This window comes from Tursiops truncatus, chromosome 1, assembly GCF_011762595.2.
Source record: "Tursiops truncatus isolate mTurTru1 chromosome 1, mTurTru1.mat.Y, whole genome shotgun sequence".
Lineage (NCBI taxonomy): Eukaryota > Metazoa > Chordata > Mammalia > Artiodactyla > Delphinidae > Tursiops > Tursiops truncatus.
Genome location: NC_047034.1, coordinates 76820289 through 76847262, shown reverse-complemented (window position 1 = coordinate 76847262; position 26974 = coordinate 76820289). Strand labels below are relative to the sequence as shown.

The 26974-nt window shown below is 52.4% G+C and overlaps 3 protein-coding genes across 15 annotated transcripts in view; 1 reads left to right on the top strand and 2 right to left on the bottom strand.

Annotated features, from left to right (window-relative positions):
• The first annotated feature begins 143 nt into the window (after positions 1–143).
• NUDT17 (nudix hydrolase 17) lies at positions 144–6807 on the top strand. 9 transcript variants are annotated; one of them, XM_019919208.3, is made up of 8 exons: positions 147–1519; positions 1758–1902; positions 2146–2171; positions 2309–2401; positions 2637–2735; positions 2964–3100; positions 3469–3621; positions 6227–6807. In XM_019919208.3, exons 1-8 carry the CDS (start codon positions 1331–1333, stop codon positions 6273–6275), a joined length of 891 nt encoding a protein of 296 aa, XP_019774767.1. In that variant the 5' UTR covers positions 147–1330; the 3' UTR covers positions 6276–6807. The 9 variants fall into 9 exon arrangements, with proteins under 9 accessions (XP_019774768.1, XP_019774770.1, XP_019774767.1 ...); XM_019919207.3 differs by having other exon boundaries at positions 1755–1902; XM_019919212.3 differs by having other exon boundaries at positions 148–1375; positions 1755–1902.
• PIAS3 (protein inhibitor of activated STAT 3) lies at positions 3885–12855 on the bottom strand. The gene is made up of 14 exons (XM_019919200.3): positions 12727–12855; positions 10356–10773; positions 10112–10196; positions 9825–9875; positions 9498–9588; positions 8893–9027; positions 8565–8670; positions 7918–7991; positions 7623–7783; positions 6497–6630; positions 6248–6416; positions 5966–6099; positions 5643–5680; positions 3885–5076 (listed from the first exon to the last, which is right to left on the bottom strand). Exons 1-14 carry the CDS (start codon positions 12748–12750, stop codon positions 4810–4812), a joined length of 1887 nt encoding a protein of 628 aa, XP_019774759.2. The 5' UTR covers positions 12751–12855; the 3' UTR covers positions 3885–4809.
• The window catches only part of ANKRD35 (ankyrin repeat domain 35), a 22660-nt gene continuing 6321 nt past the window's right edge, over positions 10636–26974 (bottom strand). The window contains exons 3-14 of one of the 5 annotated variants that reach the window (XM_019919190.3): positions 26840–26928; positions 26404–26468; positions 25525–25582; positions 25262–25332; positions 24837–24943; positions 24026–24210; positions 23363–23400; positions 21143–23197; positions 19347–19436; positions 19032–19097; positions 18358–18458; positions 10636–10773 (exon numbers count right to left, since the gene is read on the bottom strand). In XM_019919190.3, coding sequence (XP_019774749.2) covers positions 18396–18458; positions 19032–19097; positions 19347–19436; positions 21143–23197; positions 23363–23400; positions 24026–24210; positions 24837–24943; positions 25262–25332; positions 25525–25582; positions 26404–26468; positions 26840–26928 — 2887 coding nt within the window. In that variant the 3' untranslated portion in view covers positions 10636–10773; positions 18358–18395. Of the gene's footprint in view, positions 10774–17614; positions 17818–18357; positions 18459–19031; positions 19098–19346; positions 19437–21142; positions 23198–23362; positions 23401–24025; positions 24211–24836; positions 24944–25261; positions 25333–25524; positions 25673–25713; positions 25787–26403; positions 26469–26839; positions 26929–26974 lie in introns of those variants that run through there. The other 4 variants (XM_019919189.3, XM_019919192.3, XM_019919191.3 and 1 more) reach the window with 4 other exon arrangements.

Sequence of the window (26974 nt, the reverse complement as noted above, 5' to 3'; positions counted from 1 at the left end):
ATTTACTGAGCACCAGTTATGTGCCCGGTATGTCCCCAGGCCTTGGGGATGCAAAGATGAATAGCCTTGAGCATACAGCCTAGTGGAGGGAGACAGATAAGTACAAGGAAGTGTTGCGGGGGGGGGGGGGGGGGGGGGGGGGGGGCTATAGTGGGAAGGTGTCATACAGAGGCAAAGGGGAAAAGGGTCAGGCAGGAAAGGGAGCGTAGAGAGGGTGACACAATCCGTATTTTGAAAGATGGGGATTTGCCAGGTGGAAGGGAAAAAGGATCCCAGAGGGAAGCAGAGCCTGTTTCTTGGGGGAACAGGGAATAACATGTGACTGAAAAACAGGGCATATGTCCTGCCAGAATTGACAGGCAGGGGCAAGGACTGGTGGGTGTGTAGCAAGGATGCTGTGTTAAGTAGCTTATCTTATCCTGAGAGCAGTGGGAAGCAAAGTGAGCAGATCTGTATTTTAGAAAGATCACTCTGGCCGCACTGTAGAGAATGAATTGGTGGAGGCAGGACTATTTAAAGACTTGTAATAGTATCTCAGGCAGAATATGAGGAAGGCTTGAACTGGGCAATGGTGGCTGGAGATTAAGACATCGATTTGAGAAAGTTTAAGGAAGTAGAATCTGCTGCACTTGGTTGCCATTTGAGTGAAAAGAAAGGGAAGGTGGGACTTCCCTGGTGTTCAGTTGTTAAGAATCCGCCTTCCGATGCAGGGGACTCCCGGCTCCATCCCTGGTTGGGGAACTAAGATCCCACATGCTGGGGCAACTAGGCCCCTGGCGCTCTGGAGCCTGCATGCCACAACTATAGAGAAGCCTGCATGTCACAACTATAGAGAAGCCCACAGGCGGCAACAAAAGATCCCACATGATGCAACTAAGACCCCACACAACCATAAATAAATTAAACGAGAAAAAAAAAAAAGGGAAGGTGTCAAAAATGTTTCTTGGGTGTCTGGCTAAGAGACAGATGTAATTCACTAATTGGAGGTGTTACCTGCTATACCAGATAGGTGTGCAGAGTGCCATGGAGGGGTGCTTATCGTTCCGCCCATGGCTGGTGGGAGATGACATGTGAATCCAGAAATCATTCCGTCTGGGGATCATTTTCCTAAACTGAAGATGGGAGGAAAAGAGGAGCTGAGGATTTAGAGGTGTTCCCCTTTGTCATTTACCTATCACACCCGTGGTTCATCCCCAAGTGTCTTGCCTAAATTTCCCGGGGGAAGTCCCGGAAGCCGGGCTTCCTTCCCACCCGGCGGAAGGCTCCGAGGGGAAGCCCGCTGGGCCACTAGAGGGCGCAGAGTGGGCCGCAGAGACCCCAGAGCCGCGTTATGGCGGCGGCGAGGGTGCTTCTCCTGTCCGGACGGCCGGAGTCGGTGAGCTTCGCGCAGAGCGTGTGTGGCCTCCTGGGCGCCGGGCCGGGGCTCGGGCCGTGGCCCACGTACTGCGGCCTCAAGCGGGGAGAACTCGTCCTCTCGGACAGGCCGTTCCCAGGCGCCTCCGCCAGGCTTCCGCTCCAGGTCCGGAGACGGGGGCGCACGGGGCGGGGGCGGGGGGCGAAGGGCCGAAGGTAGGGACTGGGATCGGGTGGGGGCTGGAGGCGAGAGGCCTAGGGGCCAGTCGCCTGCCGTGGCCTCTTTCCCCATCGGGGTGTCGCCCAGTTTTTGAAAGCCACGCCTCGCTTCTGAGATATTAACCCCAGCGGCTCCCTCCCCCCAGCGACCCCCTTTCTGCCCTTTTTCGGCCCTGGATCAGCAGCCCAGGGCTCCTGGGGCCGAGCTGCCCACGAATCGAGGTGTGGATCTGGCTGTGGCGGTCGTTCTGCAGTCCAGCGATCAGACTGTCTTGCTGACCCGAAGGACACAAACTCTCAACGTTTCCCCCAACCTCTGGGTACCCCCAGGTGAGCGGTCTGAGGGCAAGGCCCTAAGTCCAGGAAAGAAATCTGCCCTTTACCCAACAGTGCTATTCCCAGTCTCAGAATGACAGAGAAGTAGGCCCAGAAATGTGGTATCAACAGGTCCCATAATCACAAGGGGCTACAACTGCATCTGTGCCCACTGGAGGAGGGGGCAGTGTAAACAGTGAGTGAGTGTCCCTGACCAGGAACACCACCATTCACCTGCTGGTCCCACTGTTGTTGCAGGTGGGCACGTGGAGCCTGATGAAGAGGTAGCCAATCCACTGACCCAACCTGCACCCCGCCCTGAAGGAGGGACCACCTTGGGTGTGGGCTGAGGGAAGGGCAAACACAGGACTTGGAGGAGTCAGGCGGTGGCCTCTCTGACCTCTTGCCCCCTCACTCCCAGCTGCTGGACGGAGGACTTCGAGAGCTTTGGGAGGAGAGTGGACTACAGCTGCCCCAGGGCCAGTTCTCTGGGGTCCCTCTGGGGTTATGGGAGGTGAGACAGGGACCTGGGAGCCCTTAACAGCTTCTAACCCACCAAAGCCCAGAGAACAGCCACACTTGCCTTGACCACATGGGACCCGATGGAGTGTGGGTGGTCTGGAGTTCCCAAGCCCACGACCCTTACCCATGTCCCTTCTCCACCACTTCTACTCTCCACTTCCTCAGCTGCATTTACAAAGCCCCAAAAAGGGACAGGAAGTTCTCATTTTTGTTTTCTTCTCTCTTAGTCTGCCTACCCTCCTAGGCTGAGCTGGGGTCTCCCCAAATACCATCACATCATTCTCTATCTACTTGTCATTTCCCAGGAGTCACAGCAGCAGCTACAGGTAGGGCTGGCAGTAGAGGAAGAAAATGCGGCTTAGGACAACCAAACAGACTGGTTCCGACTATGACTAAGGAGGGGGAGAGGGAAGGTCAGAGATAACCAAGAAATCCAGTAGCCTCTCCCCTTGTCCCTGCCCCAAGTCTCTCCACTCCACCTGTGGGTGGGCTGTGATCCAGAACAGGTCTTCTGAGAGAGGCCATGACTAAGGGATCAACATGTCTGGCTCCAGGCCCGGATCCAACCAAACCCAAGAGAGGTGAGCGCCCTTATGTGGCTGGGACCAGATGTAGCAGCTGCAGTGGCTGCCACAGAGGATGGGACAGAGACACCCAGACATCTTCCCCAGGACCTACCGCCTTCTGTCCTGTAAGTAGGAGCTTCTCCCTAACCCTCCAACACACCAACACATACACACTGAGAAGTTCAGAGGAAATTTTGTGCTGTGGGGGAGATTTAGGGAGGGAGTGGGTCAACTGATAATGAAGAGAGCACATGAGATCAAAGATATTGCCCATGATACTCCAAGGGTTCCTGTCCAACTGGCTAGCACTGAAGACCTGGGTTTCAGTCCCACTCTCTCATGGGGGCAAGTCATTTAACTCTTCTTTCTGTAAAATGAGGTTAACACCCACCCACCCCTCTCCTGTGGTGGTTGGGAGGATCAGATGACCTTATGGATACGGAAGTGGGCTAAGCCACAAGGCACAGCCCAGACAGGAGCTGTCGTTCTGCAGTGCGGTGGAACTAGAAGAGAATGGAGGAGCTCGACCTCTGGTCTTGCCCACGTCCACACTGCTGCGGACGACCCCAGCCACGGCAGATAGCAAAGAGAGGGTCAGCACTGGGACCAAGTTTGCCCTCAGGCTCTGGCTACAGCATCTGGGCAGGTAAGGATGAGGAAGGACTTAAGGACTCCACAGTGTTGGGCTGAATGGTCTAGTGTTTTTATGGGTGTGGGGGAAAGAAAGGAAGAAAGAACTGCCCTTGGAAATCCTCAGTGTGACACCCCTACCATGTGGAAGTGGAGCTCACTCGGACCCAGGGCCTGCAAGGGAAGAACAGAACGTGGCCCATCCCACCCCCCACAAACCAGGGATCTGGAAAGCAAAGTGCTTAATCCCCTCCCCAGCCCACCTCCGTGACACTCACAGAACATCCACAACCTTTATTATGGGTAAGAACTTTGCTACAACTGTGGGAATAGAAAGTAAAATTACAACATAGATCCTAGGCCCTAGAGGAGCCTGAAAAGGGAGACTGGAGAGAGCACAAGGGTGCTCCCACCTCCCAGGAAAGGTGCAGAATGAGCCAGACCTAACGACAGGGCCATGGGCCTTTAGAAGCTCAGGCTCCAGGCTGGTCAGCATAAGCATCATTGTGAACTTACTTAAATATATAAATAGAGAGACCCAGGCGATTGGCCAGGCCCTTCTCCCAAACCCCTGGGGATCAGGGCTAAGGCCTTATCTCCTCCTCAGTCACACTGGGAAGCAGGAGGCAGGGAAAGTCATCTTTGGAGTATTTTGGTTTTTCTTGTTTACACACAAAAAATATGCAACCCAAAATAGAGTTCTCTGTCCATGTGTCTGCCTATCTCAGTTACTCCAGCTGTCTGTTTGGCCAAAGAGAACGGAATGGACGTGAAGAGACAATGGATATGGGGAAGGAACACAGCCGGCTTTGGGGAATGGGAAGAGAGGGCATCTGGGGGACACGAGAAGGGCCCCTTCCCCACGAGGCTTTAGACAGTCAAGGCTGAGGATTCAGCCCTTTCCCCAACTCACATCCCATCCCATTTGCCTCCCACTGCCTAGGTTAACAGACCCAAAGGAATGGGCTGGACATCAAAGAACATTTCCAAAAACAGACCCCAAATGTCCTTTAAAAGAGGTTAAATATTAACCCTTTGGGTGCTAGCCTTGTCAGGCAGAGATAAGGCCAAAAACAGGTGTCCATGAAGATCTTTCTGGCCTTGACCAAAGCCCTTCTGATGGGTCAGAGGGGCCAGGGTTCCAGACTCCACAGCATACTTGCTCAGTGTTGCGAGGCGGTGAAGGCTCCATGATCCAGGGGACTCAGTCCAGGGAAATGATGTCTGACCGACAGCCAGTCAAAGAGGGACCTGAGGGCAGGGGTCCTCCATGCCCCTCCCTTAAGTTTCCCCCAGGGGCCACAATGCTACTGACACGGCCAGGAGGGGGTGCCGGAGTGGTGCTGCGGTGAGAGCTCCCCAACGTGGGGCCTAGCGGGCCCAGGAAGTGGGAAGGGGTTCCTCGGTACTGGAAGAAGTGGCCCAGGGCATCCTGTTCATCTAGCGAGGTGATGACGGACGGACCATAGTGCTGGGAGGAATCAAGAGCATGGTTTAAGATTTTATCCTGACTTTACAAACCGCCTCCCAGTCACTCATCTCAGAAATATCATATGGGATAAATAAACCCCTCAGGATCCCAAAGTATTCTCTGAGAAGCTGGAGAGCCTCCCTCTGACTCCTTCCCCTACTTCCCCACACCCCACCCCTCTTCCCTGCCTGGAGACAGCCCCACCAGCTTGCTAGATTCTCGGCCCTGTGGGCGTCTGAAATGTGTGGAATGTCCGGCTGGGGCAGTCATGGTGCTCAAGTGCACATGGGTTTGGGGGGGGTGGGGAGGGGTGAGCAGACAGGCACAGAACTACACTAAAAACTCTGGAGACAGAACAGTAAGTAACAGAGGACAGAGGAAGACATGGGTGAGAATCCGAAGAAATCCCAGTGGGGCCTAGGAGGGAAATAAACTGCCTGTACCGCAGTTTCCTTCCTTCATGGAGAAGCACATTAAGGTCCCCGGGGAAAATGAGAGAGTAAGGGGGCCCATCAGTGCCTAGAAAGGAGGCTTCAGCAATCTGAGATGGAGAAGGGACCACTTACCTGACTCTCAGTCTGAAGGAAAGAAAATAAATCTAAACCTGGTAGGAGAAGAAAAATTAAAATCAACCTCCTATCTGACCCCTTCACCACACCCACACACCCACACGCACGCACACACACACACACCCGCACGCACACACACCCACACGCACGCACACACACACCCGCACGCGCACACACACACACACACAATATCAAAGAAGTTCCTTGGATTGTGGCCCTTTGCAAAACAGCCAAAAAGCGCTGAAAAGGAGCAAGGGTTGTGAGCTGGTTTGGGGGAGGATATGGCAGTGCACGGCCCCACCTTGTGATCAGTGTCATACCTTGTATATCAGCCCCCAGTGGGAAGGCAGGTGGGTACTCATGTAGTGGGAGACTGGACAGGAAATCCCCGCCCAGCGTGCCCATAGCAGGGCTCCGTAGCACCGAAGATGGCTGGTGACCAGATGTCAGGACTCTGTGAGGAGACAGAAGGAATCACAGGTGTCCTCACCCAGCTCAGCCTCTCAAGTCCCCTCTCTGCCCCCAAGTTTGCCCAGTGATCAGAAAGCGTTCCTGACTTCTTCCTCTCCCTTCTGCTATAGATTCAGCCTATTTCTTCATACCCTTTGCTTCCAGGTAGAGCTGGGATAGCAGCTGAAGTGACAGGACAGTGCTTCTTCGTCGGGGGCAGGTCCTCCTCGTCTGATGAGCTTTCTACTGTCAAGTCAATAACTTCAACCTTCTTCTTATTCTCTGATGGATTGCCCTCTTGGACTGGGCTATACTGGAGGCCTGTGGTTGGTAAGAAGACTGTGTCTCAGAGAAGAGGCCATACAAGACTTAGCTCAACTGGGGGACAGGGGGTCACTCACCATCCAGCCCATACCCTGGCGGGGGGCAAACCTCAGATGCCTCCTTCTTGGGTTTCATTGGGCACCAGGATCCATCTTCCATGAACTGGATCTCATCACAATCCGAGCAGGAATTAAGAATCTCCATGAATAAACTAGGGGAGGGGAGACATAGGAATTCATGTGGCTGGGAGATGGCTGCAACAGTAGCCAGGGAGTTCTGGGACTCACCTTCCTGAACCTCAGTTTCCTCACCTGTAAATTAGGGATGTTATCCACCCTCCTGACCTCTCTGAGTTGTTGGAATCAAATAAAGTAAGGTGCATAAAAGAGCTTTGAAAATTTTAAATGCTGAGTTTTAAAATAAATACATTCTAAGCACGTGTTCCATGTAGTACTAGGAACAAAACAGAAGGAGCAGAAATAACAGAACTCTATAAGCTATAAGCTACCTCAAAAAGAGGCACTGGGGGCTTCCCTGGTGGCGCAGTGGTTGAGAGTCCGCCTGCCGATGCAGGGGACACGGGTGGGTTCGTGCCCCGGTCTGGGAAGATCCCACATGCCGCGGAGTGGCTGGGCCCGTGAGCCGTGGCCGCTGAGCCTGCGCTTCCAGAGCCTGTGCTCCGCAACAGGAGAGGCCACAGCAGTGAGAGGCCCGCGTACCGCAAAAAAAAAAAAAAAAAAAAAGAGGCACTGGGAACAAGAACCATAATGTAGGCTCTGGAAGCAGGTTAGGAGTCGCTAGATCAAAAGAACTTTATTGCTATGTTCAGTAAGAGGTCAGGTAATTGTTTGATGTAACAGTTTGATACACTGGCTCTGCCACTTACTAACACTGTAACTTTGAGCAAGATACTAGGTCTCAGCTTCCTCACCTGTAATGACCGTACCTATCTCACAGGGTTACTGGCATCTCATAGGACTCAATGAGATAAGGCATGCAAAGTACTTAGTACGGTGTGTAGTGAAGTCCTCAATGTTGGAGGGAGAGATAGATAAATAGATAGGTAATATTTATATAAAAGAGACAGGTATGTTAAAAGTTGGGAGGGGAAGTAAGTTACAGATATATATTTATATATGGGGGCAGGGGCCAGTCCTAGTGGATGTCCTAGGTAGAAGGAAGCTGAATGCAGAACAGCCCTACCCATCAATGATAAGAGATTCATAGGGAGCCTTCTTATCACACACAGGACATGTCCACGTTGGCTTCTTCTCATTCATCTGTAGATAAAGGGCAGCATCGAAGCTCTGCAGGTGGGCGCAGGTGAGGGCCCGACAAGGGACAGTCAAGCGCATCTTCCCTAGCTGAGGAGAGACGAGTTCTCTGGTCAGAGTCCCCATGTCCCAGAGAGCCTCACTCTAATAGCCCTAGGAACCCTCATCTGAGTCTAGAGGTTTAACCCACCACTCCTCCCCCTTCTCTTCTCCCTTGTACCCACCGGGCACATGAGTGACACCCGGAGACTTGTAGTGGCCACCTCACTGTCCGGGTCAGCGGTCAGCTTCTCCTTGACTGAAACAAGAGTGGGGCCAGAGCCATGGGGTCAGCAAGGCTGGAGAGAAGCCCGGGAGGTGGTGAGGCCAGAAGCAGATGGCTCTGGCTGAGAGGCGGCTGGGTAGAGCGCCTTTGGGGGCCAATGGGATGTCACATGGGGGTGGTCTGGGATCTGCATTACGAAGGCTAGGTGGCGGGGAGAGATTTCCCCATCCCTGAAGATGCTTAAATACAGCTGGGTGACACTGTGGCAGAGATGACCTAGAGGGAATTGAAGCAGCACAAGAGGGTTAGTGTTGATGATACTTAAAGACACTTTCTAGTCTGGAGAACCCAAATTCCAACAGGGCTGGAGTTAAGGTCTGCGAGGTGCAAAGCAGATGTATAATTGGGAATGCAAGGGTGTCAATGCCTGAAGTGGCCCCACTTTTCAACCACAAAGATTGGTAACAGGGGTACGGCACGGGTTGGGGTTCATGTGAGAGGTGAAGTAAGTTGTCCTAAGAGGGGTATGAGTTTTAACTGTAAAGGCTCGAGGGCCAGGAAGAATTGGATACTGGTCAGAGAGAAGAGGGACGGGATGTTACTCACTCAGTGCCCGGGAATGGTCTGGGTTCCGGATGCCCTTTGCTCTGAGTTTTTGTAGAAGGGTTCCTGCAGTCAGCTGCCTCACCAGGTACACAGACAAGGAGTAATTCTACTTGGAGGTGCGGGGGGAGACAATCAGCCTCTGCTTCGTACACCACTACCACCACCACCACCACCAGCAGCCCCCCACCTTGTCACATGAGGGCCAGAGACAGCAAGTTAATGCAGAGAGACCCACGAAGAGAAAGATGTTTCCCCAGCCCAATGCACTGGATGATTCCCTCTCACTCCCTGCAGGCTTCTCCAGGCCCCCAGCCTCAGCCACGCTCACCCGTCCAAACTCAGACGACCAGTTGACCACGATGGTGTTGGGAACAGTGGCCGAGAGTCGAGCCAGGGGTGTGATGTTGATGGGGCGGCTGGGCCTCTTGGGCTCAGCCCCATTCTTGGTAGGGGGAAGGTAACCCTGGGGGAGGGAGGGAGGGAGGGCCTGGTTAAGACACCTTGTCTTAGGTCACTCACTGAGATGAGTGAGATGGGGGCCCATTCAGTGACAAAAAACTGGGGCACTCTCTAGGGTTGGCAGCAGGGTTCATTCCTGGGGAAAAAGGAGAACTTACTCACTGACCAGATAAATAGAAACCTGCTCACTGAGTTCTTGAAGAGGAAGAGTAGGGATACCCCACTTCTTCCAACCCTCAGCTCTAGGGTCATCACTTGAGAATCTTTCCTGAACCTTTGAGTTGAACTAATATCCCCCCTCTGGGTTCTGAGAGAACCCTTGTTCAGCCCTATCTTGGTACTCTCTAGATTATATTGATTCAGTCAGTAAAGTGAGCACCTACTATGTCAGGCATGTCTCTTTCATAAAAGATGTAACATTTAGGAACTAAAACAGGGAAGGGGTTACTGCCAGAAGAAGGGAAGAGCATTTACCGGCAGGGGGCACAGTTTCCCATTGACCTTGACAAAGAGGTTGGGGGGGAAGTAATCCTCTTGGGGGCAGCTGGTCTCACAGAGACAGAACCTGGTAAGAGATGAGAGAAGATGAAAGGGTGGGAGGCAGTTCTTGCAGAGAGAGGCAGGCAACCTCAGAAAATCAGTCATGGATATCTGTAGCCTTCAGCTTCCAAACAAGAATCCTAGGGCTGGGGTGGACATGGCAGAGCATGTCCTAATAGTAACCTCCTAATAGTAACCGTCATACCCTTACTTCATTCCCACCCTCAGTGGGAGCCCTGAGGGGAGGGAGAATCAACTCACCTTAGCTGCACCTGTATGGTATAATCACATTTCGCTCCTGGCAGAACCTCTCTGGAAGAGGGAGGGAGGAGAGGTGTCACTATGTGGCCCCTGAAGGGCAGGGGTGAAAAGAGACACAGAAAGTTAGATGTCCAGAGAATAGAGAAGGGACATACAAGAGAATGAGGGACAAAGCAGGTGCAGGAGGATGGAGAGGAAGGAGGGCAGGGCAGAAGAGAAGAAAGTCAGAGAGCAGAGTCTAAGGGTAACCACCCAAGGATGAGGCAGGACGACTGAAAGAGATGTACCTGGATGTGAGAATCTGCTGCACTTGCTGGGGAGTGAGGGCAAAGGTGAAGTGCGCTTCCTCAAACCGCTGGCTAGAAGTGGATGCTGAGGACACAAAGGGGCAGTTATTCCCAAGCCCATGCACAGGCAGCCACAGAAGTTGCCCCTATTCCAGGGTGCTGATCCCACAGGACTAAAGCCTAAGAAAGGCTTGGGAAAGAGGCATGGAGTCCAGGAAGACCCAGGGATCACAAAGAGCCATACCAAGGGTGGTGGGCCGGATGAGCTCCCCGTAGATTTCGTAGAAGGGCAATGGTTTCATGGTGACATCAGGGTGCACAGGCTGGGGCAGAGGGGGGTGCATGTCCACTTCACGCTTGGGGCCCAGCAGGGTGCCAGGGGCCAAGAGGGCTGGGGGGATGGGAGCTAGAGGACCAGGAGAGCCTACAGGAGGGGTGCCAGGGGGCAGAGAGAGCAGAGAAAGATCGGAGGGCCCCAGGGTCTTCCGGGGAAAGCGTCGGCGGTAAAGCTCTTTGATCTTCATCTGGACGCTGGGGGCACAGCTGGACTTGAGGAGGTGCAGGGCCTTGGCCAGGAGCTCGTGCTTCCGTCCACTCTTGTTCCGGCCAGCGAAGCCGAGGAGCACCTGGAGCTCAGACACCCGGAAACTCATCACCATGTGCTGTGGAGACCAGAGAAGCGTGAGAATCCTACCTTGCACAGGGCTGTCCTGCCAAAGACACTGGGGCTGAGCTAGTAGGTGGGCAATGCACTTTCCCTCCAGCACTAATCAGAAAGGTGCTTTGCAGCCAGTGGATTACTGCCAGACAGCGAAGCTGGCCAAACGGACATCTAGGTCGCATTTTAGCAACCCTCAGATCACCTCACCACTGCCCCCCAGGCTTGAGCAGCCCTATCTCCCTGTGCCTGGCAGTTTAACAGGTGAGGGCAGGGTGCAGACAGCATGCCACCCCAAAGCACACCTCTCAGTCCACTACAGCCTTTTCCCTCCATCCCTGCGGTGAGCCTGGACCCTCCTGTAAGCTGCTTATCTCCTCTCCTGCTCTTTCTCAGACACTCAGATCCATCCCAGCTCCTGGGAAGAGGATAGGAGACAGGGAGAAGGAGGGGGGAGAAGAGGATTCAGGCCAGACAGCCCCATAGAGAAGAAAGGGGCCAGGTGGCTGGAGGATTGTGCCCCACGGCCCACCCCTCCCAACACCTCGATCTACCTCAGCTATTTTCCCCAAGCCTCTGAAGCTTTTGTGGCCAGGGTTTTCAGGTCAGGGTTCAATGCTCATAACTCCCCCAAATCCTTTCTCAGTGTCATTTACATAACCACCTCCCCTGAGTCCTATTTCTGTGGGAGAGAAACAGGACCAAAACTTGGGGTGAGAGGTTAACAGCGAATTGTGAAATCCAGGTATCCTTCCTGTTTACCCATTTACTCCATCTGCCAGGAACTAATATCCTGCTTCTCTCCTACCCAGAGAAAATAAGTGATCCTCCCCCTCCTCCACAGGGGTGGAAGAGGGAAGAGGGAAGCTCTAAACAGAGGCCCTGGGAGGGTGAGGAGAAGGTGAGCAGCCCCTGAGCCAGGGTGCAGAATTGCATGCTCTCCTAGGCAGCTAGACCCAGTAACTAGACCTCAGGCCCTCCCAAGAAAATGGCTCCATTTCAAAAGGCAGAATAAAGCCAGGAGACAGGGGGATGAACCCCATGGTTTCTAAAGGTTCTGTGAGATGTCCTCGGATATGGTTATCCTCAAGTCTCTGGTAGTGGTAAGCTCTCTCTTTAAAGGACTCACTTCTATGAATCTCTAGGAGACCCTGCCACGGGCAGGCCTTCCTAGCCCTTCACAATTCTTCCCCTCACAGGAGACATTATGGCTTTGGGCCCCTTTTGAGGAATATGATTAAAAACTTGCTCCTCTACCTTTCTCCCCATCCTAATTTCCTCCGTCCTGCCTTTATTTCTCCACTAGCTTTGTCAAGAACTTCTCCCTTTCTATCCCATAGTTTCACTCCTCTGCCCAAAGATACCGACTCACTAAGGCAGGACCTTCTTCTCAGCCTCCAGGATGCTTCTGCCCCACCCCTCGATCTAGCCCCGCACAGCCCCGCCCCCTAGATCTCAGCCGCCTACTGGTACTTCCCAAGGCTCAGATCCCAATAGCAGCCCCAAAGCCTCTATCCTCTCAGCGCCTTTCCCCCGAGGAGCCTACCCGTAATCTGCCCCCCAGTCACATCCAACATCTGCCCCCTACTGTCGCATCTCTGGCCCTTGATCGACTCGCCCCCTTTGCCTCTACAGCAGCTTTTCCTCCTGGCCCAACTCCTACATCTGCCCCTACTACCAAATCCGACTTCTACCCCGCGTCCCCGCCCCCTGCGCCTCGGCCCCCAACTGCGGCAATTCCCCTCGGCCCCACCCCTATATCTGCCCCGCGGCCCCGCCCCCGGAGCCCCTCCGCAGCCCCTTCGTCGCCCACAGGCACTTCTCACCATCCCCGGCAGCCAGTCCCCGCCACGTCTCCGGCCCCCACCCGAGCCCTCAGCACCCAGTCTCGGTCGCTTCCCGGACTCGGCGTACAGCCGGGCTCAGTCCCGATGGGGATGGGGGAGGGGGCCGGTACCTTTAATTCGCCCAGCTCCGCCATCTTGAGACATCGCAGGCGCCCGAGCCCGAGCCCGAGCTCAGGCCCAGGGACCGGCGCACAACTCTCCACCCCGGCGCCGGCCGCAAATGCCGCCTGCTCCGCCCAGTCCGGCCCCCTACACCTCCCCTTCCCGGCCCCGCCCGCCGGGTTTTGGACCCAGCCTCAGCCCCTCCCTCCACAGCCGAACCCAGCCCCTGCACGTCTTTGGCCGGTGTGCCAGACCGGTAGACCCGGAGGGAGTGTACCGCCCGAAGGATCGCGGGGTCCCAGGGGGCATGGGAAAGGAGGTGGACCCGAAGCACCTGGGGGAGGGGGCTTTGCCACGCCGGGGTTGAGAAGGGATGAGCTTTTAGGGAGCCAAAGATACTTGGAATATGGAGAGAAAGTATCGGGAAGGGCTAAATCTCAGAGAAATGGGGGAGGGGGGTAGCGAAGTTGGAGGAAATACCCTCAGCTCCTTATCTACAAGTTTAACCATCTAAATTCAAGAGTTCTACTAATTCGGGAAATGGGGGAGATCTGATCCATTTTAGAGAGGCTATGGTGTCGTGAAGAGTTCATTCTATTCTCAATTCACCCCCTCCCCCCCAATTACATTGTATCTCGTGGTCCGGCGGTAGGACTCAAACTCGGCAGCAAAAAAGTTTGGTGCGGAGAGTGGGACTTACCAGCACAGTTGCAGGGAGCGGGGAGGGGGCTCGGGAGGCTCAGAGGGTGGGCTGGAAACGTGGGGGGAGGGGGCCCGGCGCCGCTCCCGCAGTCTGCCCGGCTGGAGGTCGGTCCGGCAGCTGGACGCTGCAGCCGCAGCTCAGCCTGGGCGGGAGCTCCGCCCGGCCCAGCGCTGGGGCTGGGGCCACCCCCCTCCTGGGTAAGCCCGCCAGGACCGCGGGAGAAGTGGGGAGGGGGCGGAGCCTGAGACGGGAGGGGCAGGGACTCAGAGCCTGGCCGGGAGGGATTAACTCCTCTAGTGAGTGGATCAGGAGAGAAGTTCTTTTATCTCCCATTCTCACTACCGCTGTGACCCTTGCAAAGTCGCGTATGCGCTTGAGGTGGAAGAATGGTGCAAATAAGATGGTGTGGAACTGGAATCTGATCGCATAAAGAGGTTCCTACTTAGAGTCTCTCTCCCTAAGGGTAAGAAAACATGGGCTGCTAAAATCCAAAGTGTACCTAAACCCTAACTTTGCCTGTGGTCCCCTACCCCCTACCTCAAATACACTGTCACCAGAGACCCCACAGCTTTGAAGTAGCTGAAAGTGAACAGAGGGGAGGTTTTCTCACCCCAAAAGGGCACCCTTCTGCCACTCTGAACTGCCTGCTCTCCTTCCTCCAAAGCTGTAGACCTTCCAGAGGCCCCATTCTCAACTAAGCTAATCACTCGCAGGCAGGTCCCTTGAAAGTACCAACGTGAGAGCAGTTTACCCAAACTAGGTACTGGAAAAATTCATAACATTTTATACTTAGTCGGCTGGGACCTAAGTGATAATGTCGTTTGTTCAATAAATATTTGAATGCTGTTCAAAGATTGTTAGGTGGTGAGGACATAAAGTCCTCTCACTGAGGACTCCTCAGTGAGAACTGAGGAGTTCTCAGTCTAGCAGCAGCAAGATGGTTAAACCAATAATTGGCATACAAAAAGAGTGCTTTAATAAATTATATGAGTAATCCTCTCATTTAGCTTAAACCTTCAGTATAATCCTTCCCATGAGACCCCACAGCTGTAAGACTGAAGGTGCCAGCATACCAACATCCCCAGGTACCTGTTGAACTGGACCATACCCAACTACTTTGTGGATTTTGTCCCTAGGGAAGATGTCTGCCCTCTCCTGACACTCGGGTTCTCTCCTTGCTGCTCTGCTGCCAGCAATGGTGGAACCTCAAGCTCCGGTATTTGGTTCTAAATCCCAACTGCTCCCTCCAACACTTGAATCTTTATCAGGCCCTGAGCTCTTTTTTTTTTTTTTTTTTTTGCGGTACGCGGGCCTCTCACTGTTGTGGCCTCTCCCGTTGAGGAGCACAGGCTCCGGACGCGCAGCGCGCAGGCTCAGCGGCCATGGCTCACGGACCCAGCCGCTCCACGGCAGGTGGGATCTTCCCGGACCAGGGCATGAACCCGCGTCCCCTGCATTGGGAGGCGGACTCTCAACCACTGTGCCACCAGGGAAGCCCCCTGAGCTCATTTTTTTGTTCTGTTAAGTCCTCTATATCAAAAGTTACTATGGACTAGTTTGTATCTTCTAGAATTTTCAGGGGAAGGAGAAGAGGGAAGATTAAAAAAAAAAGAGAGAGATGGGGGAACTCTGTGGGAGTGATGGATATGTTCATCATCTTGATGGTGTGATGGTTTTATGGGTGTATACATATGTCAAAATTTATCAAACCGTACCCTTTACATGCAGCTTATTGTATGTCAGTTACACCCAAATAAAGCTGTAAAAATGTAAAGAAAAAAAAATCAACCTCACCTTGATTCCTAGTGACTTCATAAAGGAGGAATCTCCTTTAATAGTTAATTTGAGTCCCCAAGAAAAAGAGGAAATTCTCTTCCAAGGAGGAGCCGCTCAGCAGTGGACCTAAAGAGGCTGCTGATAGCAAGAGCAGAAGCTCCAAGAAAAAGTTCCAAAAGCTATTCCAGGGAGATTAGAATGGACATTTCTCTGATGGGGCATAACCCATGGAGATATTTCACAACCCATCCCCTATATCCCAATAAAAACAAATTCACAAGGAAAAAAAAAAAGAGTTAATTGCAGTTATAAGTGCTAGCATCCCTACAGGATAACATAAAACTAGCAACCAGGGCGCCTGAGTCTGATCCTGCCTGCAAGCTCTCTCTATCCCCAGTGCCTGGCACTTAGTAGGCCCTTTAAATATCAGTTTAATAAAGTAATGTTACCAGACAAAGGGGGGAACCTGCAAATCAGAACCAAGTTTCAGATCGAGGGCATTCAAAAACATGGTCTGAACTGCATCATGGCTCACCGAGCTTCACCTACTCTCACGCATGCACTCACATCTGAAGCCTGGAGCACGAAGGGGAAGTGAAGCAGGAGTAGTAAGTCCCTACTGAAGTCCGACTTGAAGAGACAGCCCAGGAGGAAAGAGGGGAACATTAAGACTAGAGTTACTTTGAGAAAGAAAGATTTATTTATGAAATCAAGGAAAATTTCAGGGCTTGGGGGTGTTGGGGTAACAGTTTATGGGGTTGTATAGAGGGAGATTGTTTAGGAAGACCAGGGGCTGGAGAAGGTTCCACTTCTGTGTTATCATTAACATCACTGACCATTCCCACAGCTCAGCCATCCTGGGATCAGCTTCCAGGAGCTCCAGAGGAAGCCAAGGGCCTGGCTTCCATTACCAGAGCTGTTTCCTGACTCATACTTGAACTTAGCAAAATGATCTCCCCCTCTCTGGACCCTTCTCTCAGCAGTTTCTTCATTCTTCCCACCCCACACTGCATATATAATAAGGAATGTAACAGTCCTTTTCTATTCTTTGGTAACTCTAAGGGTAGAAAGGAAAAGAGAGGTTCTGTTCCCCTTAATAGAAATGACTTGGACATTTTGATGCTCTTCTGGCAGCTGCACCCTTCTTTTTCCCCATCAATTCCTCCTCTCTTCATTCTCCCAACCTTAAAGCAGTCTTGTGCCCATCCACATAAACCCCGAAGCTGACCCTCATCTTCTTTAGGACCTAATCTACATAGCTGCTCTTTTCCTGGCCAGACCCTGGAGCGAGGCTCTGCAGCCCTCCAGTGGCCCCCTGTCTTCCACGACGGCCCCTCCCCACTATTCTCTCAGCCCAGTCAGTCTCCACTGCCAAACCGCTGCTGCCTGACCCAGCATAACCCAGCGGGGGGGTGGGGGGCTGCGAGAAGGAACTGGGAGGGATCAGTGCGGCGGCCACCAAACAGAAATTCCAGATTTTGGAAGAACTCAGTTGCCTCACTCTCACCTAGCAATCTGGCTGGTGAAGAGGCAGGAAGGGGAGGAGACCCAGGGGAAGTGGACCAGAGAGATACACTTTTTCAGTCTGAGAACAGAACTGGGGGCAAGAAGCCAAAGCTGAGTATCCTTTCTTCCCTCTTCCAGGAATCAGACTTTTCATCCCTCTTTGCACCTGGGGCAAAGAACACTGACTACATAAGACCATGCACCTCAAATCTAGACACATGGTTTAACACGATAGAATTTTTTTTTTTTTTTTTTGCGGTACGCGGGCCTCTCACTGTTGCGGCCTCTCCCGTTGCGGAGCACAGGCTCCGGACGCGCAGGCTCAGCGGCCATGGCTCAAGGGGCCCAGCCGCTCCGTGGCATGTGGGATCTTCCCGGACCGGAGCACGAATTCACGTCCCCTGCATCGGCAGGCGGACTCTCAACCACTACGCCACCAGGGAAGCCCGATAGAATATTTTAGATTGTACATCTTGAATAAAATCTAGGTCTCTCCATCTATCCTTCTTAAAAAAGATAGTGGACTGAGGAGTCCCAAGGGAGAGAAAAAAGATTAGAGGTGTGTCAGTCAGTAAGAAGCAGATTTGAGAAAGAGAAAGGAAGAATGTCAATCTCCATTTTTACAGAGGGCTGTTTTTCAAACTGTGAGAATGCTGTTTTTCAAACTGGGTCTTGACCCATTAGTGGATGTATTGTAACCAATATTTTTTGATGGAATATAGAACAGAATAGAAATAGTAAGGGTAAATATTATTTCAGGTATGTACACACAGGATGTAAAATGTATTTGTTACTATGGATCATAATCAAAGTGTGAAAGCAGCTAACTTATGGGGCCATTTGTGATCAAAAAGGAATGAAAAAGATTCCTTCCCCCATGCCCCTTTAGGCAGAAAAAACGACACCCAATATCATCCTGCCTCCTGCTTTATTCTCCACAGAGCTGGCTTCCATCCACACCTCCTCTGATCTCATCCACGCTGAGTCCAAGGTTCAGGTTCTCAGGTCTGGGGTCCATAACATCAGGTGAAGCCCCACCCACACACCCGTAGTGGCCAACCCACCACCCGCCACAGCCTGTTGGAGGCTCTGGCAACCAGGGATGCTCTATTCCCTGAAAGAAGAAATTCAAGGATGAAATGCACACACTTCTATACCCTCTGTCTCCTCCCACCCATGCCAAGATGCTAAAGATGATCCTCATCTATCTGGACTGGAGAAGGTGGCTGCCTGCATAGGGGCAGGGAGAAGGATGGAGGATGACTACACTTTGAATGAATGGTGTGGGAGTGAAGGAGAGATTCTGGAATCTGTAGAGTCCCACACTAGGAAACAACTGTGCACCACTATCCCACCATCACTCATCTTTCACTGGCATCTCTCTACCCCAGACCTTAGGAGAGTCATTCAACTCCTCTTTTCTGTCTCCATCTCATAAGTCAGACCCCTTCAGTCTACCTGCTCACTGATTCCTGACTCCACCCAGTGATTCCCCATATCATATCTTCTCAATTGACCTCACCTCAAACGCTCTATGCCCCACAGGACTCCCTAGTGTCAGCTACCACATGGGGCAAAAGGAGACTCCAGTTTCTATCCTTAAGCCTCCTTTCTCCCAAGTTCCTTCCCTCATCACCCTCAGACCACAACTCACAACAGAGAGATCCCATATTCTTCAGGGCACAGGATGCCTCACTCCTCCTGGATGCTGAGGATTCGCAGTAGGATACTGTACACATCCTGTTCCATGTAGCCCTGTAGGCAGCATGAAAGAAACAAAAGGAGATGAAGAAAAGGAAATGAGAGAGACAGGAAAGGGAGAGTTTCTATGGTAGAGTAGGATGCTACTTACTAACTACGTGCCCTCACTTATACTACTGACTTCTCAATAGCTGTTTCCTAATCTTCACAAGGAAGATAATCTTTTTAGAACTGCTGTGAAGGTTACAACTGTGACTATGGAGCAAAGCACCGGGTACACAATAAGTGTTCGATTCTTTGTAGTTATTATTGTTCCTAATAAAGGAACGAGCCACCCACCTCTTCTTCCTTGGCGAGGGATAAGCTGGCTCAGGAGGACGCTGAGAGTGGTGTAGGGGACAGGAAAAAGCCTTACGTCAATCAGGGAATTGAAAAGGAGGGGCAAACACCTCTCCCCCTCACATTCATGCATAACTTCTCTCAGTCTGCCTAATGATATCCAGAAACCTGGTACTGGGACATCTAAAGTCCAGCTTCCTGAGAGACGAGTCTGTGCAGGTAAGAGAAGGGATGCCAAATGCAATGCCCCCTGGCCAGCTCTCTGCCTCTACCTGTCCCCAGGCTCACCCGAGCGGCATTCAGCAGATGATTTCTGTAGGTGGAGATGATCTCTTCGTGGTTCTTCTGGGAATCCTGGGAGTGAGCATCAATGGGAAGTCATGTGCCCAGTCTCTCACACTCACCCTCATCCCCCAAGCATGAGGAACAATGAAGTGAAGTGCTCAGCTGTGCCAGGTAGGCTCCCTTGGCCCATCACTGGCTCAGCCTAGACCACTGCCTAGCCAGGCCTCTGGAATCCCCAGAATCTCTCCCACAGGTACATCACTTCCACTGTGCACCCTCTTCTCTAGCAGTGTCCATTCCTCCGAGAGCCAGACATACCTGCAGCTGTCGGGCAAGGTGAGCATTTTCTCCCCGAACTACTAGAATCTCCTCTGAAAGCTGCTCCAGCTTCTTCAACAATTCCTTGATCTGAGGTCAAAGGAAAGAAAAGGAACCAATGAGGCCCCAGTCATTTCCCACCCCAACACCACCCAAAGTCAAGGTGAGTTTCCTTTTATTGGGTAGTTAATATCTGCCAGATACTTTTACACACATTGTCCCACTTAATACTCAAAACAGCTCTTCTTCTGTTCTGAGAAGAACAATCCTTCTCTGAGGGAAGTATTATTATTCACATTTTGTAGATAAGGTGCCTGAGTTAAGTAATTTGTCAAAATCATACAGCTAATAAGTGATGAAATCATAATTTGAACCAAGATCTCTTTGAATTCATGGGACACACTCTTAACTCTGTACTGGATCCTGACCTACTTTGGCCTACTGACCACTGAGGGAAATGGAGATGAGTTTCTGTGGTTTGTGAGACTGAGGTACAAATGCAGTTAATGATAACCAGCAGTAATAGGAATAGTGGTAGTAGGAATAATAAAACTAGCTAACTTCTACTGAGTACCAGCCATTTACCAAAAATTGTCTTATTTTAAATATAATGTCTTATTTAATGTAATCCTCACAACAACTCTGTTATTATCCGCATTTTATAGATGAGAAAACTGAGGCTTAGATAACTCACCCAAGATCAATCAGTTTTGGTTTTTTTGTTTCTTTTTTTTTTTTTTTGGCCACACCGTGCAGCTTGTGGGATCTTAGTTCCCCGACCAGGGATCAAACCCAGGCCACCTGCAGTGGAAGCCAGGAGTCCTAACCACTGGACCGCCAGGGAATTCCCAATCAGTTCGTTTTGAAATTGAAATTCAAATGCAGACAACCTCAGTTCGGAGCCCACTACACTATTTTTTTTGCTCATTTGTCTACTTTTATCTTCCCCTTCAACACCAACAGAAAATTCCTTTCTTTAATTAGCCCCACCCCACACTGATTCCTATTCTGTATAACATTCCTTCTATTTTTATGTCCTTTATAGTCTGTAAAATATATATTCCCTATATTTTTTAATCCTTCCAAATTTGATCATGTACACAAACTTTGATAAGTCTGAATTCACTCACTGCACAGGTAGTTCTACAATTACTAAATTCATTTGTAAATTGATGTTTTTGAATTTGTAAAACATGTCTGTTGGAAGCCTGTAGACTTATATTCATTCACCTTTGGAGCAATCATTAGGAAACTCGGGTATCTAACACAATGGTTTTCAAACTTTTGTTTTTCTCTGCATTGGCACCCTCTTTGCCAATGGAAATCTTTTGTAGAGCCCACTCTGACTGAAGTGGGAGGGGAGAAAGGGACTACAGTCTAGTCTACTTCTCTTAACCCGTCAGCAACCCCTAGCCCAGGCACCTCCTCAGAACCCTAGCAAAACCACAGCGACTCACCACAGCATCCGCTGTCTTCGCAGGCTAATACATTACCTAAGTCAAAATGCCGATTAAACCATAGTACCCCAATGGTGGTAGCCCTGACCACACTGCTTCTGAACCCTGCGTCCCAAATTCTAATACCTAAACCCCCTTCTCTCTTGTATTTATAACTTACCTCACCTCCAATCTCAATCCCAGACCCCCTCAGACCCAGGAGAACATATTGCGGTCCTTGCAAATGACTGGTGTTCTGTTTGGGGTATTAATCGGACGAACCAAAGATAGATTCCGGTCAGCCAAACCTAAACACACAAACCTGCCCTGATGCTCCCTTCGGCTACCCGGTCTGCTCACCTTGGCCTCCTTGTCCCGGCCAGCCCCGATGAGATGCTCCACCTTCTCTTTCAGCAGCTCCGCCGTTTTCTCCAACTGCTCGGACCGCCCGCGCAGCTCGCTGGCCTGGCGCTCCTGCCCCGCCGCACGCGCGGCCAGGTGCCCGCTCCTGCGCCGCTCCTCGGCCACCGCCTCCCGCAGCCGTCCCATCTCCCTGCAGGCCGTATTATACTTTTCCAGCAGGGCCTTTAGCTCCCGGCCCCAAGCCCGGGCCTGGGCCACCAGTGAGCCCCGAGTTTGCTCGTGCTGCTGCAGACCGGCCGCCTCCCGGGCCCTCAGCTCAGCCACTTCCTCCGTGGCTTGGTAGAGCAGCTGCTTCAGCTTCCTGATCTCCTGGCTCTTCCCGCTCATCGTGGCCTGAACCGCCTGCAGCTCTTCCTCCAGCTTCCCCAGGTCTTGCTCCAGAGCTTCAACTTGGGGGGACGCTGAGGCCTCTGAGGAGGCGCCCGGTTCCCCACATCGGGCAGGGAAGCCCCGCAGCTGCTGGTTTTCCTCTTCTAGCCGAGCCAGCACCTGCTGGGCCTCGCGGTGCCTGGCCACCAGGGCGCTGACGCAGGACTGCAGCTCCTCCAGGCGATCGGCCGCTGGGCACCATGCGCTCCCCCTGCCCACCAAGTCTGGGGGCAGGCAGTCCCACAGTCCCCGGAGGCCTCTGCTCTGGGAGGCCAGGCGCTTCCGCAACTTCTCGGTGGCCTCCTTCTCCAGGGCCAGTTCATCTGTCAGCAGCCCCATGCTCCACTGCAACTGCTGTAGCTGGACCTGCACCTCTGGCTTGGGCACGCACTCCCGCTGTAGCTGGACCTGCGCCTCTGGCTTGGGCATGCACTCCCGTTGTAGCCGCTGGCTCAGGGATGGCAGCTCCCCCTGCAACCACTGCCGCTCCTGGCCCAGCTCCCCCAACTCCTGCAGCAAGTTACTGTCGCTCAGCCTCAGTGCTGACACCTCCTTCTCCAGCTGTCCCTCCGCCAGGCGGCCTCCTGGCATCTGTTCCCCTCCAGGCATCCCTAGAGGCTCTCCCCAGGCCCCAGGAGTCCCTTCCTCCTTCCCTTCACCCTCTTTGGTGATGGCCCCTGGGCCTGCCTTTGGGGATCCCTCTCTGGGCTCCTGGGCAGGGGCCTCAGGTTTCATCTGTAATCCTGCTTTTGCCCGATCCAGCCTCACCAGCACCTGCTCCAACCTGGCCTCCATCTTCTCCCAGGCTGCTGCTGCAGCCTCAGCCCGGGACGTCCCCACAGCTCCCTCCAGGTCTGGTCTTGATAAAGCCCCCCGGGCTGCATCCTTTTCTCGCCACACCGCAGCCAGTTCCTCCCTCAGCTGTAGCAGGAGCTGGTTCATGGCTGCCGTGTGCACTGGTTCAGCCACTGTGCCTGTTGGTTCAGCCCCTGGGGCCTGGGGCCTCGGCTTCTGGCCAGCATGCAGTTGGTCAGTGTGATCAGGGCCAAGGGCCTGCCCACCATTGGCGGTCAATTGCTGTCCTGTGGATCTCCCAATGGTCTCAGACCTTGGGCTGTGGGGTGGCTCCTGTTCTGGTTGGGACCTTCCATGGGCGTCATACTGGATCACCCCTCCAGCTGAATCCTCAGCCTTCTTGGAAGCTAATACTGGCTTTGCTGCAGCTGCGGCTGCTGCCTGTTGCTGCTTCTTTAGCTCTTGTATGCACTTAGCCAGCAGGTCGAGGGTACAACCCTGCTCCATGCCATCTCCTCCAGGCCGGAGACTAGAGCGCAGGTCTCCCGGAGTTCCGGGCTCTTGTGATAGGAGGAGCCCCAGCTCCCGAACCTGTTCTTGAATCTGGCTCTCCAGGCTCAGATAAGCTGCCGATTGAGCCTTACGCTCTTCCGTATTTCGCAGCAGCTCCTGCTCCAACTGGGAAACTTTCCTCTGCTCCTCTTCGTACTTCCACTTCCACTCCTCTGAACAGGGATCTTCATCCTCTTCTTCCTCCTGCTCCTCCTCAGGCTCTGCTCTCCATGGGCTCTTAGGTGGAGAACCCACCTGAGGCTCAGATGGGGAGGCCTATGGAGAAAAAGGAACAGTGAAGTAAACCCAGGCAGCTAGCCCAAGAGGGCCTTTCTTCTCTTAGACTGTCTCGATGCCCCGTTGATCACTGCCTGGGAGATATCCCAGCAGGAAAGCCTGGGGTGGGTCAGAAGCGAAAGGAGAAGGCACTTAGGGTCTTACCTGGGATGAAAGATCTGGGTGTTGAACTAACTCCTGACCTATATGAAAAGACATGGGGAAAATGAGAGAGGAGACAGGGCCCACGTGCTTCTAGCCCACACTCTGCCTTCAGACTTTCTCTGAAAGGAGTGGCCCCTCAGTGTTAATCCTTTACCACACATGTCGAATAGGGAAAGCCACCCCTATTTGATGGATCCCTAGCTGTCCAGCAACCTTCATTGCCTATCTCAGAGATATGCCAGCTATTCATTTCATTCACTCACTTATTTATTGGACACTGTGCCAGGCACTGTTATAGGCACCAGGACCTCAATGGTGAGCAAGACAGAGATGGCCTGTCATCTGAGGGGGTTACAGTCTAGTAGGGGAGAGAGAGAGATTGACCATCAAATCACATAAATAGATGTACAATTGCAACTCGTAAATGCTAGCAATAGTACTAGCCAGAGTGGCCTTCAGTGAGAGACAAGGCTGCTTTGAAGAATTTTGTGATTGTGCTTTTGGGAATTTGGAGTCAGCTCATAGCAGCAGCAGTAAATAAGTATACTCTCAACTAAAGTGACAATTATTATCGCCATGGAAACAAATGGGATTCTAAGACGCTTCTCTGATTCTAAGGCTATCGAGGAGCATCTTGAAGTTACAAAAGGGTATTGGCTTTACCTCCCCGCCCCTGCCGGTTCAGGGCCTGCCGCAGCAGCCTCCACAGCATCTTGTCTTGTGTGCATACAGCATAATGCAAAGCGTCATGCCCCGTGCTGTCCACCGCCCCTGCATCTGCTCCATAGCTCAGGAGCAGTTCAGCCACCTCAGTGCTGCGTTTTTCACAGGCCAGGATCAGAGCCGATCTATGGGTTGGGACAAATCTGAGCATAAGCTTTTCTCATGGAACCCAGGAGTCCTGGTTTCAAAAAATCCACTCACAAGGTCAGCTCTCACTCAGTGTGGTCAGGAGAACCACAGACCAACACCAGCCAGTGACAAAGCATGAGGCCAGACCAGAACTTTTCAAATGTCATTCCTTGGAGCTATAGCATCAGAAAGCAGGGGGCCAATTAGAAGGGCTCCACTTCCATCTGCTTTATATATTGAGGTTCTGCATAAATTCTTTACTGGGGAAAAAGTATTCCATTGCTTAGAAGATAGTTCGAAAACCAGTAAATTAAACTAGGGGATCCAGAGGTATTGATTCTACTTCCAGAGTCACCTATGCTAGGAAGATGGCAGTGTCAGCAACAGCATAGGAAAGTATAAGGAAAACGTTCTCAACTCACCAAGAGGAAAACAGTGAAGCAACAAGCAGTGCTCTTCTGAACCACCACTGCGAAGAAGAGAGGTTCCCAAGAAAACAGAGACCAACATGCCTTCTTCCCCAATACACACACACACACACACACACACACACTTTGCCCAGTGGCTCCTTTCTATATTGGTCAGGGTCGGGATTTGGGGTGGGAAGACGGGGAAGGCTCACTTGTCATTCTTGTCAGTGACATTAACCCGGGCGCCTCTCTGCAGTAGCTGTGAGCAGATAGCTGCATGACCACCCAGCGATGCAATCATCAGGGGTGTACGTCCATCCTGCACAGATTGTGGGAAGGGGGTTCACGAGGAACCGGGGGAACCAGAGCTTTGACACAATGCAACCAACTCTCCTGTTCCCGTACCTCTCCAGGAAAAAGCCCCGATCCTGGGGCTAAATACTCCTTCTCAGAGGGTTAGAAGCTCTCCAGAAGATAAGCCTTAACCTCTCTGTGTGGAAGAGGAGGAAGGGCATGGGGAGAAGGAAGAGGAGGTGGTGCTACACAACCCCTGGTCATGGAACTTGGCTAATTAAGTTCAGAGAAAGCAGCAGTCTCCCCATGTAGGGCCCTGCCCAGCTGCCCAGCTGACACTCACATTATCCAGGACATCCAGGAAGGCTTCGTGATCACACAGGAGGAGCACACTTGAGGCACAGCCAGAGAAGGCTACGGAGGATTGCGGGACGATCGGGTTAAGGGGAAGCAGGAAGGACACCTAGTCAGACCATGACGCAGCATTCCCTCCGACCATTTCAGCAGTCAGCTCTGGCCTGCTCTTCCCACCAAATGTTATCCCCCCCTCCCTCTCCATCCTCTGGTCCCTGCAGCCCTGTTTCCCACCAGTCCCCTGGCACACACCTGCCCAGTGCAATGGAGTACGATTTTCCACATCTACAGCATCTTCATTGGCACCATGCTGCAAACAGCCACAAAGGGAAGCAGCATGGAGCGTGGTGTTAACATTCTCATCCCATAACCCCCTGTTGGGTCACCAGCTTTCACAGTACTGTGGGGAGGGGCAGGAGGGCCATGACTTTGGCTACCTACTAGGCAAGTCCAATTTATTCCTTGCAGGTGATAGGCAGCCTTGAATTTCAGCCCTGGTTCATAAACCTAGGGCCTAAGAAAAATCATATTATAGGTAAATAAACATGTTAGGGAAAATGACACCTGAGTCTATGTCTGGTATTTTAGGATCATAACTGGGAAACTTGGAAAGGGCCAGGAAGAACAAAGCAGAACATCCATTTGCACAGTGGCCTGTTGAACTGTGCCTTTGAACTTTGGGAGGCTTATTTCTGAACTGTCCATATGTCATTTCACATGTATATTTCTCTTTGTACTCCTACACCACAAACTCCTCAAAACAGACAGCAGGCTTTGGGTTTAATGTGAACACCTCTGCCATCCTTCCACCAGCCCATGATCACAGCAGTTAGTCTCTGCAGTGCCTCTGCCAGTGGCTGAGCTCAATACATGCATATTAACTGACTGGCAGTCAGTCCCTGGCAACACTGCTTTACGACATGCCCTCAAGGGCAGCATTAAGCAGGGTGTCTGCACATAGCAGGTGTTAAACAAATGTTGGCGAACTAATGAATAAGTGATTACTAGCTCTCTTATTGGGAATGAGAGGGGTACATTTGACCAAATATTGCTTGTGAGTACAAGACAGAGTAAGGCGTCTCTGGGTCCTCTTCTTCCTTTCACAGGAGTAGTATCAGAGGTTGCTCTTACCTGCAGCAGGACCTTGACACATTGTGGCTGGCAGGAAATAGTGGCCGAGTGCAGGGCGGTGCTCCCTGGGAAGCAAAAGAAGGGGAGAGGGAGCGTGGGTGGCCCCATGCATACCGATGACTCACAGGGAGGGAAGGCAAGAGACGCACATATAATCAGAGGGAGATTAGAGAGAGAGGCTCTCAGCCACATGGGGCCAGAAATTCCTGTTCCCCAAGTGCCTGGTACCTGCGGTGGAGGTGGGAATGGGGGTGAGGTAGGCCCAGCTTGCAGGGAGCAGAACCCCTGGAAGGAGACTGGCCAGAACTTATGAGGAGAGAAGCAGGAGGGCTACAGTTGGAACCTCCAGCAGGGCCCAGCACTGGCCCCCCACCCCCCGACTGCTGCTGTAAAGGGAAAAGCAAGCAGCATGACCCAGTGCTTTAGTCTAACTCACCATCCTCATTCTTGCTGTTGATGTCAGCCCCATTTGCAAGTAGTACAGTCAGACATTCTGTCAGGCCTTTGGAGGCTGCCAGATGAAACCTGCCAGAATCAACGCCGAGAGGCAGAAGGATGAAGGGACCAGGGG